At 52.2% G+C, this 14,776-nt stretch overlaps 5 protein-coding genes across 5 annotated transcripts; 2 read left to right on the top strand and 3 right to left on the bottom strand.

The window, feature by feature from the left end:
• Positions 1 to 626: 626 nt before the first annotated feature.
• BBA_01965 (MOSC N-terminal beta barrel domain-containing protein) lies at positions 627 to 3,108 on the top strand (the record flags this gene model as incomplete). Its single annotated transcript, XM_008597062.1, has 2 exons — positions 627 to 699; positions 758 to 3,108. The coding sequence occupies 2 exons, from the start codon at positions 627 to 629 to the stop codon at positions 3,106 to 3,108; spliced, it is 2,424 nt and encodes an 807-aa protein (XP_008595284.1).
• Positions 3,109 to 3,225: 117 nt separating this feature from the next.
• BBA_01964 (ferric-chelate reductase) lies at positions 3,226 to 5,274 on the bottom strand (the record flags this gene model as incomplete). Its single annotated transcript, XM_008597061.1, has 4 exons — positions 3,226 to 3,232; positions 3,279 to 4,349; positions 4,412 to 5,041; positions 5,132 to 5,274. The coding sequence occupies 4 exons, from the start codon at positions 5,272 to 5,274 to the stop codon at positions 3,226 to 3,228; spliced, it is 1,851 nt and encodes a 616-aa protein (XP_008595283.1).
• Positions 5,275 to 6,503: 1,229 nt separating this feature from the next.
• Positions 6,504 to 7,814, bottom strand: BBA_01963 (pepsin A1; the record flags this gene model as incomplete). Its single annotated transcript, XM_008597060.1, has 3 exons — positions 6,504 to 7,461; positions 7,518 to 7,558; positions 7,614 to 7,814. 3 exons carry the CDS (start codon positions 7,812 to 7,814, stop codon positions 6,504 to 6,506), a joined length of 1,200 nt encoding a protein of 399 aa, XP_008595282.1.
• A 4,306-nt stretch (positions 7,815 to 12,120) lies between these two features.
• On the top strand, positions 12,121 to 12,946 carry BBA_01962 (uncharacterized protein; the record flags this gene model as incomplete). The annotated part of the gene is made up of 2 exons (XM_008597059.1): positions 12,121 to 12,608; positions 12,667 to 12,946. 2 exons carry the CDS (start codon positions 12,121 to 12,123, stop codon positions 12,944 to 12,946), a joined length of 768 nt encoding a protein of 255 aa, XP_008595281.1.
• A 205-nt stretch (positions 12,947 to 13,151) lies between these two features.
• Positions 13,152 to 14,656, bottom strand: BBA_01961 (uncharacterized protein; the record flags this gene model as incomplete). The annotated part of the gene is made up of 2 exons (XM_008597058.1): positions 13,152 to 14,362; positions 14,446 to 14,656. 2 exons carry the CDS (start codon positions 14,654 to 14,656, stop codon positions 13,152 to 13,154), a joined length of 1,422 nt encoding a protein of 473 aa, XP_008595280.1.
• Positions 14,657 to 14,776: the final 120 nt, after the last annotated feature.

Here is a 14,776-nt window from a genome sequence, read left to right as displayed (position 1 = left end):
TAATTCTTCTGCCTGCGATTTCGTCAGCCTCACCATCAGCTATTCGGAAACGATTTCTAGTCGTTCATTATTCCATCCTCTGGACTGCCTGAGGGGGAGACTGAGTTTCGTGTCGTGAATGCAGGTGTTAAAAAGTGCAGCTTACTCAGTTACGGCGCCGACAACTGTTGATTCCCATCCTGCTCATTGATAGACCTACTTGGAAATTCTTTCGCCACTTCCACCATGGAGTATCATACAGATGAGAAAGGGTAATAAAATTGATGAAATCTGCCAGATGTGGAATGTGACAGTGCGTAACTCGCACAGTGTACTGTGCTCGCCTGGGGAAAGTGGCGAACTCCGATACCCCACGGCGTCAATCGTCAACCAGCAGTTACTCGACTCGTTTCAGGGATTTTCCAGATCTTGGCCGATAAAGGAAATTATAATAATTCGAACGAAGATGCACCATCATACTTGGAGTGTCGCGAAGTCCTCATTGCAGAGCGCAGAGTAACGTTTCTCGCCACAGTTGTTATCATCGGAAGCGGCCGACAACAAGCGTATCAGCGCAGCAAGGCCTGATCAACGCCCATATCGCCACTTCTCAATGCCGCCCCTAATTTTACTCTCTCAACATCACCATGGATCCTGCAATAGACGGATACAATGAAGCTATCGAGCAGCTTAGAGACGCCCAGTTTCCGATGCTCAAGGGTACGTACGGTACTACCAATGATGAAACTCGGCCTGACATTGTGCTTACAATGACTAGATTCAATATACCTTGATCATGCGGGTGCGACTTTACCGTCGAAAGCGCTCATGGATGGGTTTGCCGCTGAGCTGACATCGGTGCTTTACGGCAACCCACATTCCGGCTCGCTACCGTCACAACTCTCCACCGACCAGGTTGACGACGTAAGGCTGCGCTTACTGGAATTCTTCAACGCGAACCCGGACGAGTATGATCTTGTTTTCGTTGCCAATGCTACTGCTGGCATCAAATTGGTACTGGACGGTTTGCGCAGTGTCCCTGGTGGCTTCAGTCACGTCTATCATCAAGCATGCCACACGAGCCTTGTTGGCGTCCGTGAAGAGGCAAAGCGCAGCATATGCGTCAACGATGAGCAAGTTGAACGTTGGATCAACGGCGATAGTCTGATTGAGAATGATGAATCATCCACTACACTTTTCTCTTACTCGGCCCAGTCGCATATGGACGGCCGACGGTATCCTTTGTCGTGGGCCAGAGACATCAACGCCGCACATCAATTATATACCCTCCTGGATGCTGCGTCTTTCGGAGCGACGTCCCAGCTCAACATGTCGCATTCAGATTTTGCCGCCGATTTCGTCGTCTTGAGTCTGTACAAGATATTCGGATTTCCGGATCTGGGCGTTTTGCTCGTCCGCAAGTCGGCAGAGCATCTATTCGACCAACGGAAATACTTTGGAGGGGGCACCGTCGACATGGTAGTTGTTGGGAGAGAGCAATGGCATGCGCGCAAGACTACCTTCTTACACGAACGTCTAGAAGATGGCACGCTTCCGTTTCACAACATCATCGCAGCTGGGATCGCGCTCACAACTCATGCATCTTTGTTTGGATCTATTGAGGATGTCTCGAGGCATACTTTTTATCTAACTCATCGCCTATATACCGGGCTGGAGAAGCTGCATCACGGAAATGGACGTCCAGTCTGTACTTTGTACACACCGAATCTGATGGCGGGACCTACAGGACCAGTGGTGTCTTTCAACATCAGAAGCAGTCTGGGCGCTTGGACTACGCTGGGCGAATTCGAGAAGCTTGCCATTATTAACAAGATCCATGTCCGAACAGGGAGTCTTTGCAGCCCTGGAGGCATCGCTGCAGCCCTCGATCTGCAGCCTTGGGAGATGAGGAAGAATTTTTCGGCTGGATTTCGGTGCGGATCCGATAATGATGTTATGAACGGCAAGCCCGTAGGGGTTATTCGTGCTAGCCTTGGTGCCATGAGTGTCAAAGCAGACGTTGACGGTTTCCTGAAATTTGTCGCAGAATTTTTTGTCGAAGCTAGTACTCCTCAACTGCCAGATGAGCTACCGACTTCAGAAGATGCGACTACAAGACCGTCACTTCGGGTCAAGGCCATGACCGTCTATCCAATCAAGAGCTGCGGGGGGTTCGCAGTGCCTGCAGGAATGGACTGGTCTATAAGACCTGAAGGCCTTGCTTGGGATAGAGAGTGGTGTCTTTTGCACAAAGGTTCTGGACAGGCTTTGAGTCAAAAAAGATACCCACGCATGGCTTTGTTACGACCAACTCTCGATTTTGATGCCGGAGTTCTGCGCATGAAGTATCAAGACAGCTCGAAAACAGTTTCTGTCCCACTGTCAGCAGATCCGTCGCATTTCGAAGATAATTTTTGTCAAACCAAGTCGACAGTGTGTGGTGAAGAAATCATGGCGCAAAAATATACTTCTGAGGAACTCAATTGTTTCTTTTCGCAAGCCCTCGGGGTGCCATGCGTCCTCGCCAGATTTCCGCCTGGTGGCCGAGGTCTTGGAAGCCGTCTAAACAAGGCAAAGATGCAGAAGTACCAACAAGCAGACAAGTCTCAGCGCTTGTTGCCTGGATCATTCCCTGACGATGTGCCATCGCCACCAGACTCGGACTCTGAGCAGAGCAAAACCCAAACGAGAATTCTGCTGTCCAATGAAAGCCCAATTCTTATGATTCACTCGGCCAGCCTCGGCACATTGAATGAGGCTATCGTGCAGCAGGGCGGCTCGCCAGCCACGACGGCGGCATTCAGAGCCAATATTGTACTGGGAGGCCCACGAGAGAATGGTGACCGAGTTGAATTACCGGCGTATTCTGAAGATTCATGGCGCAAGGTTCGCATCGGAGCCCAAACTTTCTCACTGCTGGGCGCATGCAGACGCTGCCAGATGGTGTGTGTCGACCAAGAGACTGGAGAACGAAAGCAAGAGCCCCTGGCTACTTTGTCCAAGACGAGACGCTTTGATGGAAAGATTTACTTTGGAGCACACATGAAACACGATGATGCAGGCTTCTCATCAGAAGCCAACCAGCACCCTACAATTCGCGTAGGGGAACGCGTGGTTGTAGATGCATAGCTGCTCTTTGTATACTATGAGCATGTTGGCGGGAACAGTGATATATTGCTTGGGATGAGTGGGTATATACAATAGACCTTGTTGCCACCAGCCGCCGCTACGCAGGAAAAGCAGGAATCAATATCTGTGAATGTTAGTGGCGATCATATTATTCAGTGGCATTGACTTACGAGAAGGCCTCCTTGTGGAGGAATAGCTCTGTGGCACCAGGTCGACCTCGGACAATGCGCAGTTGTGCTGCCGCTGCTGCAACTCCTACATCATACACCATGCTTGCTGGGCCACAGACTGCCACGCCGACAGTGACACCATCTGCTGATGCCAGGCGATGGACTGCAGCCTTTGTATCTGGCCGTCCATGCGAAAAGCAAACGCCAAACAGCGACGTAATGGTGCTTGAGCCATCTGGCTGTCGCACGTTTCTGACGACGGCCCTTTTCTCCTCATCGCCAGAAGACGAGCCCGGGTCTGGACCCGTCACGACGCTCTGGTCATGCGTCTCGCAAAACGAGACGGACACGCCCGGCAGCTCCATCTTACCCTGGACAGACTGGCGCTCGGCGAGTCGCTGCAGCTCTTCCATGTACCATATGCGCATTTCGGGATCGCGTGTCGCCAGGACCACCTCCAGATAGCGCTGACCATTGAGCGACCCGCCCGCGCGCAGCCACGATTCAATCAGCGCCAAGGTGAAGCCGCAGCCTGAGCCGCCTGCGACCAGAAGCGTGCGATCGAAGCCCTTGGCCCATCTGCTGGGCATGCCTCCGTAGGGGCCCTCGAGCAGCACCGAGACGCTCTTGTTTGGCTGGTTGCGTGCCAGCGCGGCGAGGCGCCCAGTGATACCGCCGCGGGGCTGCACAAAGAAGACCATTTCACCGCCGGAGCCTGCTTGGTCGGTGTCGGGAAGCGAGCAAATGGTCAGCGGGTGCGCGGTCAGGGCGTGCGCGCCGCAGGCCACGAAGCGCAGAAAGACGTGCTGGCCGGGCCTCCAGCTCGATTTCGTGGCGACGGCGATGCGGAGAGAATGTGGTGTCTCGCAGCGGATATGAGCGGCGTGGTTGATGCCGTGACGAAAGTACGTCTTGGCAAAGGCAAACAGCAAGCAAGCGACGTAGAGCGACACGGCAGCGATGAAGTAGTCCCACGACGACAGGCGAAAGGCGCAGTGGATGAAGAAGAAGACGACAAAGACAATGGCGAAGAAGAAGTGAGTGGCTTTGAAGAATTCGTAAAATTTATTGCTATTTCTTGTCAGTTTGTTTTGTGATACGCAGAAACGTTGAAACGAGGTTTGCAGACTTACCGAATCCACGAAATGGACATGAAAGTCAACCACGTCTGCGCAACCAAGGCAATGACTCCCGTCAGCCAGACGCCGCCGGTGATCCACGTCTTATGCAAGTCGTGGGTCACATCGCGACGATAGATGATGAAGGGAAAGGTGTGGATGAGGGCCAGGACAAACATGGCCCAGCTCACCCAGCTGTGCCAGACGTTGAGCTTCTCGGGCGGGATACCCGTGACGGCGGAGATGATGTTCGCCTTGGAGCTCAGCAAGAGGATAAAGGGCATGCAGGCGAGCGCCATCCAGCCCGTACGGGTGGCCAGCGGCGGGGAGCTGCCGTACTTTGCGTCGGTCGGCCAGTAGTAGGGCCGGGGTCCCAAGGTCATGGCCGCAAAGAAGACGACGCCGGCGCCGAGAAGAAGGTAGGCGCCGAGGGACTGGGAGATGCTGCTGCTGTTGGGCCCGCCGATGCGCCACGTCTTGTAGGCGCAGAACCGGAGGCCGGCGACGGCGCGGCGCCACGGGGACGACTGGCGGGTGAGGCGTGCGGGCGCGTAGGCGCTGAAAAAGTGACCGAGGGCGAAGACGGCAATGACGGCGAGGAAAAAGTATACGGTGGGAAGGGCAAACACATGATCAGCCTCGTACCTGGGAGGTGTAAGAGCGGTTGTACTTTAGCAAATTTGGGGGGGCGGCGCCTTGGGGGCAAGGGTCACCCGCCTCAGACTTCAAACGTACCAGAATACCCAATATCTTGACTTGTAAGCGCATCGCTCGGGAGTCAGGGTACATTTTCCAGGATCGCGAGAGCTGTGAAGTAGGATAGGCGTCTTTAGCAGCGGCATATACCACGCCGTCGGCGCCGTGTCGTGCATATGCATCATGACGAGGAAAAAAGGAATCTACGAGACAAAACTCGTGTATAATAATCACAGGTTGCCAGGATGCACGAAACCCAGAGTTGCAGGTTCGTGGCTTATATGCAGGCAAGGCAGGAAAAAAAAAGACAAACTGACCGACCATGTCTCATCCTATATCTATATATTGGCATGCAACCCGCAACCGTTCCCAGAATGGCTCGGGCATCCGACAAGAGATTCAAAGTTAGCGCGCCAAGCAACGGAAAAAAAAAAAAACTAATTGAGCAAGTTTTCTTTCGTCAAGGTTCCCCTCCTTCAGCCGTCTTTTACTTGAGTTATTCTCGTCGCTGCAAGCAACCGCCGCTAGCATACCATTTGAATAATTGGACCCGCAAGGCATTTGAATTGAGCATGTTTCGACTGGTTGGGTTGGTAGAGAGATGGAGAGAGATCGACAGGTTGAGATATGGAGCAGGCCGCGAGCAAGCGGAATTTGCTTGCAAGACGATGGGGGGTTACGACGTTGGCCGAGAGCGGCGAAGAAGAAGAAGAGCCAGAGACAACGAGAAAAACTTCAGCAAAGCAAAAAAAGCTGGGATTCGGGGAGGGAGGGGGGGTTGCCCGGCTCAAGAATGTCTGATCGTGAGACAAAGTGCCCGATCAGATAAAGTAGCAAGCAACCTGGTTGCCTGGCAGTTGGAACATGGAACCAAACCACCAAGAAGGAAAATGCGGAAATGATCGTCTCGGCATGTGTGAGATCCCTGACAGAAACGTTTCTTCACGCCCAGAAAAAAAAAGAGAAAAAGCATTTGGAAGTCGAAGATTCGAGATTGATGCTCTGTAGCACAGAGAGAGGATCGGCGACTGGGATTATTGTTTCAGTGCGTGCCATCCAGGTTGCTTGGAAACGTGCTCATTTGCTACTCCATACGGTAAGATGGCTGGCTTGGCTGGCAACAAGGGTAACGTTAAAGTTGATTTATTATGCAGATACTTACCGGCCGACGCAGTTGATTGGTACATACATACGCCATTTTTCAGTCACGTTGGCTTGCCTGGCTGATCCTTTGTTGGGCTTCACGACAGGTCGTACAGAATGCGACCGTGTCCTCGATACTACAACAGCTTGCGCTTTTGCAAATTCATTCTACTGGGGAAAATTAAAACTCTTCTTCTTTCCAACTCGGGCGACTTGATGGTATACGTCTAAATCCTTTTTACACTCTTTCTGTTAGTTCTTGTTCTTTCTAGTTCTTGAGCTCGGCAAATCCCATCTCCATGTTGTGGCCGTCCCAGACAGTGTAGTACTGCTTCAGCAGAGGGCCACCAACCAGAAACTTGCCACCAAGTGCATCGATGCTGCTAAAGACTGTCTGGCAGATACCGGGCTTGCCCTCGTACGGACCGAGGTTGAAAGACTCCCGGGGCATGGTGGCATTGAACGTCTCGGCGCCCGAGCCAAAAGTAAAGGTAATCTCGACAGCAAGCGATTCGATAATGTCGCATTCAACACCCCAGGCCTCGTGGTTGAGCTGCTTAATCTTGGGGGAGATGGCCTTGTAAAAGGCAGACACAATCTTGCTGGGCGCCGCAAAGTATGCTGTGCCAGAGTCGAGGATGGTTTGCTGGTTGGCGGCAGCCGCCAGAGGCTTGCCGTTGATGGTCAACGATGGCTGATCAACGACAAAGTTTGCGTCTCGGTTGAGCTTCACCTTGTGAATGTCGCCCCTGTAGCGGTTGGGGTTGGTGCCGCCTAGAGTCATCTCCGCACCGTCTACCTTGCCAGCGGGATAGTACAAAGAGAATTCGGGGCTGTCGAGCTGACCGCTCGCGTATAGGGCCCAGTACCAGGCCTTGCCACTGGGCATGTCGGTGGCGCCCTGAACGCCAATACCCATGACGCCGTCAAAGGGAACGTCTGCCATGAATTCGGGGTATTGGTCACAGAGGAGGAACTGCTGTTGATCAACAGCGTGACCAGCAATGCCAACCTTGTCCGTCACAATAACTCCGCTGACACCCTCGCCGTTGTACTGGAGAGGTATCGAGTCTACACCGGTGCCGTAGCCAAAGCCACTGGGTTGGTTGGGTTGCTGATTAAACGTGCTCGACTTGTCGGAATCAAACAAGCGCGAGTTGCCAGCGCTGGTGCAGTTCTTGTTGGCGATGAACATGTCAAAAGAGCCAGTGTCCAAAATGACGTTGCTTTTCAGCAATTAGACTGCGTATTGTAGCTGTTGGACATGGACGATGCAACTTACAACTTTTGAGGAGGGGTTCCAACCTCGATTTCCGTGTACCACTGTCGACACTAATCAGCCAAAACTCGTTTGCCACGTCCGGAATATGAGCATTACCTGAAGATCGGCCGTATGTTTGATCCAATCTTTGACTGGGACGGTAATTTTTCCCGGTTCACTAGCCTTTGTTTTCGTGGACTGCTTAATCATAGAGCCAATCTTCTTGTCAAGCGGCTTGAGCGGCAGTGTAATAGCCGACTGGACATGATGGACCAACGACAGCAGCACAACAACAGCAACAGAGCTAGGGATTTTCATTTTGATGGACGATATTCGAGGTTTCCTTTTTTTTTTTTTTTTTTAGGATGACAAGGGAAACGGGCCGTCTTTATACGAGCAGCTGTGTTTTATCAAGACCGCACTGGGCTCATTAAGAACCAACTGCCTGATGGAGCATAGATTCGCCGCTAAGCTTTGACGCACTACTACAATTGCGTCGCATCGCCTTGCAAGAACTTGCAAGTTGATTCGAAAACATCCACAGAGAACTGCCTGATTGGTGCCGTTGCTAGGCCGTCCCGAGGGATCTTGCCGGCAAATCCAGGCCGGCCTTGGAACCTGCCGATTTAGGTTGGCGACGACTGGCTACAACCAATCAACAGTGGCCCTGGTAATCCCGTCGGCATGAATATGACAAGGTTGGCGGTTGCACTTCCTCGTGTTTGCTGCTTATAGTTTTCGATGACGATGAAAACTTCTTTGGGCTCACAGCAGAAAGCGAGCTGTCACGGCAAGTTCATTACCGCATCGGTTCTCGAGGCAATGTGACTTTTTTTTTAATAAATTTTGACAATGTATTAGGTATCAACTCCTTCCCTTTCGCTAACTACTAGATGTAATACCTCCATCTACCTCCTGAGCTGCAAATTAGCGAGGAATTCTTGATATCGCATCGGCGAACTTACGTTTCAGGGTTTGTGCCGGCTAGCAGCGATTCAGAACTCTCTTTGGCTTTGCAGAATTCGCAAGAGAAAGCAAAGAGGCAGTTGGCGCCCTGATCCGGGAGGTTGAGGCTGCTGCAGTTGTGACAGAGCCAGCCCGCCGCCTTGAATGCTTTTCGGCGGCAACGACTCCTATCCTTGCAGAACGAGTGCACAGTCTGTTTGCGAATTCTCGGACTCTGACAGCGCTTCGCTCCAGAGGATAGCGGACAGTCGACTGCATTTTGGGGGTTCCATGTGCAATCCCCAGTTTTATGCTCGCAGAGATGAAAGAGGTCGGTACGGACGCACATGTTTACTGATGAAAGATTCTGTTTACAATTGTCCTGGACAAGCCAAGTAACGCTGGCCTCTTTATACTGCTCGCAGTCTACATGACACGATCGCTGCAGCGGCTTTGTATGCCTAGATTTGACATGGAAATAGAAGCTGTCTGGAACACTGTCGTGTCACCTTTGCCTGCCCGGAGCATTTCAGTCTGCCACGACATAATCCATCAGCCTAATCATTCGCTGCCTAATTCTGCTGAATAAAATGGGCGTGCGGCGAATCGCTCAAATGCAAGCATTTTGAAACGAGCAATCAAGTTCCAACTATAGATCAGCTACCCTGTCACGATTCTTGACCGCCGGCAACGCTTCTTCTACGATGTAGTACATCCTTTGCGCATCTGGCGCATTGCAACTGCCGAGTTGTCGGACTTTTGACGATGCTCCCTACAGGCCACCATGTCCGCCATCCGTCAAGTTGCCTTTACAGTCCAAAGTACCGCTGTTGTCGATAGCAAGGGCGTGGCATCAGCAAGTGCATCGCGATCAGAGGCCCCAACCGCTTGACCGAAGGAGATAAAAATAGGCTGAAAGGTTGATGATAGCACCACCGAGCAGACCGGTTCCAAGCCACTTTGCTGCTGTGACTCATGCGCAGCAGAAACATCCCGAAATAACTCGTCTCTGTTCCGAACAAGTCGAGCTGCTTCGACTTCATATCAACTCCTGGCGACATCGGAAACATATGAGTCAGGTCTCAAGTCAGTGCCCCAGAAGCTCACTTCCAAACCCTTTGCTGAAAGAAATAAAAGGTGAAGGCTCATCCCTCGCATATATATATCTACATGCCCGCAATCTGTAGCTCGTCATTCATCAAGTCGACTTTACTGATGCTCGCCACAACTCTGCGTCATTCGGCACACACTTTTCTACTGTGTGATGCCGACGCTGCGAAAGCAAGAGAACGGTTCAGCCTACCATTGATATGGTATTTGTTGAACGGGAAGTGAAGGTTCTCAGTATAATGGAGGACCTATGGAACTATGGCACCTAAAGGCAGCCACCCGTTCGGATTCTCCGACATGAGCGACCGAAGATGTTCATAAACAGAAACAAACCGCTTCCCATATCAAGTTCTTCGCAATAGCAGGGATACATTGCCAGCCGCTTGCTACGGCGGCTTCATAATGTGCTCGCCCACCGACTGCGACCTTGATATATGCCACCGTGTTGTCTCGGTTCGAAGGCAGTCTCTGCAAGCGGCGTGACCGCAATCCCTGTTTCGGCATACCATGGAGTTTTCGCGAGGCAGCATGCCGCACAAGTGACAGCGCCATTCCTTCTTCTCGCAGGCCATCTTGAGGCACTCGGACTCCTTGCAGCAGTAACGAATCGACTCCCCTCTCTCGGTAATCACCTCGCACGGTTTCGGAGGTCCCTGCCGCGGGTCTACGTTTACCAAGCGACAAAACTTCCAGCATCCAGGAAGTAAGAATCGCGAGGCGTGAGACTGGTCGCAGAGAAACTCAAACTCGTGGAATTTGCACATGCTTTCGGTAGCAGAGTCGAGAGTGGAATCGGGGGGGCGGAGATGGATATAGAAAGGAGTGTGTGGTTTGCAGCTGGCGAAGCAGGGCCGCAGAGGTGAGAATAAGTACCCGGCAGGCTTACGCTCATAATCACATGCAAATGATTGTTCATCACACTCAATAGTCCCAAACCTGGCTGTGTGCGACTTTGGGTTGTACGACCTTGTAACATTCAGGCAGAGCAGTCGGTTACTGTAAGTTGATACGGCACACTCACTCTACATCAAATCTCAACGATCGTGTCATTACTAGCTGACATTTCGTATTCAAATCGCATAATTATCACACAGTCTACGTGGGCCTGATCTGTCGACTTTGAGAACAGCCCGACCAACCAAGGCTGAAACGTTGCCAATCCCGCGCGGGAACAAGCCTATCCGGTTGTATAATGTTCTCGACCGCTATATCCTTGCCTCACCGGATTCGCACCTTGTAATCGGAGCAGACGCCTTCGAAAAGTTTGCCACTGGACTTTTATAGTCTCACTTGAGCCAGCAAGTGCATCAACATCGGCCCTGGCTAAAAGGCAACTGCAAAAGGTGAATGGAGATTGATATTTGCTTTTCAAATGCCCTCATAAGCCTAGTAAGAAGTGTCTTGCAGATTTCCGTACCGTTCTTTTTTTTTTTTTTTTTTTTTTTTTGATGCAGAGTTTCCAAATTTACCAGAAGAGAACGATGCCACTAGACCAGCGACGTATGGCTGGCGATTTGCACCCGAGCCGCAAAATGTAGGCTACGCTGTTACTCTTTGCATCGTAGGGATTAGTTAACGAGTAGTGGGTATCGAAACCATGGATAGTCCTCTACCATGATAGAGCAGAGAATCGTTGTGAAAATGACCTTGACTAGAATTCAGAATCTTGAAGCCACCTAAGAGTAAATAGCGCGAGTCAGTTCCATGAATTGGTTGGTCGCGTGGCCAAATGGCAAGGCGTCTGGCTACGAACCAGAAGATTGTGGGTTCGATCCCCACCGTGACCTATCTTTTTTGCCCAGGCTTCTCTTAACCCGTCCTGTTGTTCATCTTTTTTAGTTCCCTAGTCATAGAGCTTTTGAAGTCATCCTTGTCCTCATCTTTACTAATCTCGTCGTACTATTTTCCAAGTACGCAGACTTTTTCCTTGTCGCAGATGGGCGTGTCATGGTCTCCCTCGAGGTGTGATCCTGGCCGCGTTTTCGCGACACTACTCCACAGCAATACATTCCGCTGCAGCCAATATAATGGCCATCTATTGGGATGATGGCTAGCAATTGCATATAGCACAATCCTCATGGCTCGATATTTATCGTGCGAGGAAATGATGCTTTCGCTGTCTTGGCCCAAGCTGTTGGTGCCCTGGCAATGCGCCAGTTGCTGCCATGCACTCTGCTCAAGCAAGGTAGAATGAATAACTTGACCATGCTCATTTATCACGGGCCATAGTTGATAGCAGGCGAACCTCGGTTATTCGATAGCAGGCAAACCTCGAATATTCAAGCTGTTCAAAGTTCACCTCGACCGTGGCAAGATAATCCCAGCGCGATGGGTCAGACATGGAACATGCAGCTTGTGGAGGACTTTAATGGAATTCCCCAAAGAGGCTACACACAATTCGATTGCTTCATTGGCGACCACCATTCCTTACGCCTTTAAGCTGCCATCGCGGTCTTACTTTTCATCGCCCTGCTGCCAATACTTGAAAAAGGAGCAAGTCGCCCCCTTCCAATGTCGCCAAGTATTCTCTACTCCATCGACAAATCCCCCCAAATACAGAACCCTAATAATGGTACACTCGGCAATCATCCTAGCCCTTTTTGCCCTCGCCGTACACGGTGCACCCAGGGGAAATAGAGAACATGACGGCGCACACAGAGTCATCTGGGTACCCGTGCCCGCGGATACCACAGTGGCAGCGCCAACCAACACGGCGACGTCTCCTACTCGGGCAAACGGGTGCGTGGCCGAGTTATACTCGGTCGGTCGAGAAGATGACAAGATGGCAATGCTTGTGCAGGGTGCGCGATCCACCAAGCCAGACCAGGCCGCAGTTGTACAGTTTGCTTCGACGACGATCAGCAGGCCCTCAAAAGTGACCTCGGTTGCGACCAGAACAGTATCATCGAACAAGTTGAGTCCCACGGGAACTAGCACCACGACAATGACTACTGCTGTGACAATGCCGGGCAAAAGGCCGTCTGACACGCCATCGCGTGGCCCGGACGACGGTGTTGAAACCAAGACACGCAGAAGTGTCTTTTACGTTGACAAGTGGTCAGTAGTGCGATTTATAACATGATATGAGTGCTGTAAAAGCTAACGTTGTTTCCAGGGGCGCTCATGGTGCCAACTTCACCGTCCCTCTGTACAACTACGAACCGGTAGCCCAAACGCCATTCTCGCTTGTCAATGCTAGGAGCGCCAGTCTTGAAGGCAATTACTTGAGAAGAATGCGCCTAAATGGCGTTGTTGTCTGGGAACCCTCGGATGACAGGCCCAGCGAGGACAGTCTCACGGTCACGCTTAGCCACAGTATGAGACGGCTGCAGAGTTCACGAAACATGCCCAACCACTCAGGCAGGGAGCTTGCTAGCATTCACATGCTTTCATAGCTCCTTGCTGAATACTTGCAACGCATCTGGCATAGTCGACCGGCGTTTTTTAATGTGCATTTACAGAAGGGCACACGACAACGCTCTCCACCGGCCTTTACAAATCGGTAATTCACAGCAAAAAAAAAGAGAATTAGTCAATATATCTTCATTATATTCGTGGTCTCAAAATTTTGACCAGAAAACGCTAGGTCATCAATCATATTCACAGCAACGCCACACCGGCAGCAACACCAAGCAACCCCAGTGCCAGACCGGGGACCTTTCTCTCCGCGCTGCTCTTCTCCGACAAGACTGTTGGCTTCGCATCTTCCGGCGACGAAGTTTCCTGCGCCCCTGATGCTCCACCCGCGTTGCTCGCGGCCAAGTTCACCGGACGGGGCGTAATCGCCGTACTGATGGTCTTGTCCTGGCCGGGCTGCACCCCGAGCGCCGTCAGGAAAAGCACCTCACTGGTCGTCTTCTCGCGGAAAGAACGGCCCGCGGCAAGCGCCTCGGCTTTCAGACTGCTCTCCGGTACGGCGGCGGCGACGGCTTTGACTGCTTTGGCGGGCGATGCTGCTGCGACGGCGGATGGCTGCAAAATCGTGAACCCGTTGGCTGCGGGTTGGGCCGGTTCGGGCTGCTCCTTGGCAGTCTCGCTGGCAGCCGCGGTGGGTGAAGGCACAGCCGCGGCGGGCTCGGGCTTGGCCTCCGGGGCAGCGGCGGGCGCAGGCTCCGCAACGGCTGGTGCAGGTTTGGACGTTGATGATGATGATGATGCCTCCTTGCCTGCATCTGGAGCAGCAGGGCTCTTGCTGGACTCTGGTACCGCAGCAGCCGGCTTCGAGATGGGGACGGATTCGACGGTATTAGGGAGAGGCTTCAGAGAAACGGGCGGCGCGCCCTTGGGCGGCAGACCGGGGAGAGGCTTCAGAGAGACGGCCGACGCGCCCTTGGGCGGCAGACCGGGGAGAGGCTTCAGAGGGACGGGCGGCGCGCCCTTGGGCGGCAGACCGGGGAGAGGCAGCAAGGTACTCGAGCCCTTGTTGTTGTTGTTGTTGTTGTTGTTGTTGTTGTTCTGCTGCTGCTTATCCGTGGCTTTATCTTTTTGCCCATTCCCATTCTGTTGCTTCTTGTCGTCGTTTTGATTACCACCAACACGGCTGTTGCCATTCTTGTCATTATCGTTATTCTTTGCCTTTACTTTTTGCTTTTCATTCTGCTTGTTGTTGCCATTATTGTTCTTCGTCCCCCCAGCATTGCCGTTGTTCAGATCAATCTGCTGATTCGGCTGCTTCGTCAGGCCCGAAATCGCAAATGTCTGCGACTCGACAACCTGCGACCGGGCATCGACAATCACCATGGCAAACTTGGGAAACGCGGATATGGTCTGATCCGCGCTCCATTGAAAGATTCCCACGTTTCCAATGTTTACTGTATTCGACAATCAGCCACGGGTCAGCAAAGAGGGGGGGGGAAACGAGAAAGAGAAGGGGAGAGAGGAAAGAGGCGCGCACCTGCAACCTGTTGCAGAACAATGTCTTGTCGAATCACCTGGCCGGCTGGAACGAGGTTGATGGAGAGCGGCTCCTGCAGATTGGCCTTGTTCCACCGGATCTGGACCGCCTGGTTGACCTGCAGGTTGCTTGATGACTCGGGAAAGATGAATTGCGCGGCCGCCGCGCTTGTGAATGCGATGACGCCCGCCAGCAGATTATGGTATCGCATTGTAACAGATGAAGTGTACTCTCGTCCGAGTATCGATGTTTGTATAGTACGTTGAAGAAAAGGTTAAATCGTAGCAAGTTGTAGTTGATAGCTATAAGGACCGTGTGTGTGTGTGTGTGT

Source organism: Beauveria bassiana, assembly GCF_000280675.1.
Source record: "Beauveria bassiana ARSEF 2860 unplaced genomic scaffold BBA_S00004, whole genome shotgun sequence".
NCBI classification, from domain to species: domain Eukaryota; kingdom Fungi; phylum Ascomycota; class Sordariomycetes; order Hypocreales; family Cordycipitaceae; genus Beauveria; species Beauveria bassiana.
The sequence above is the reverse complement of the archived record's forward strand: the minus strand, read 5'-3'. Positions and strand labels throughout refer to the sequence as shown.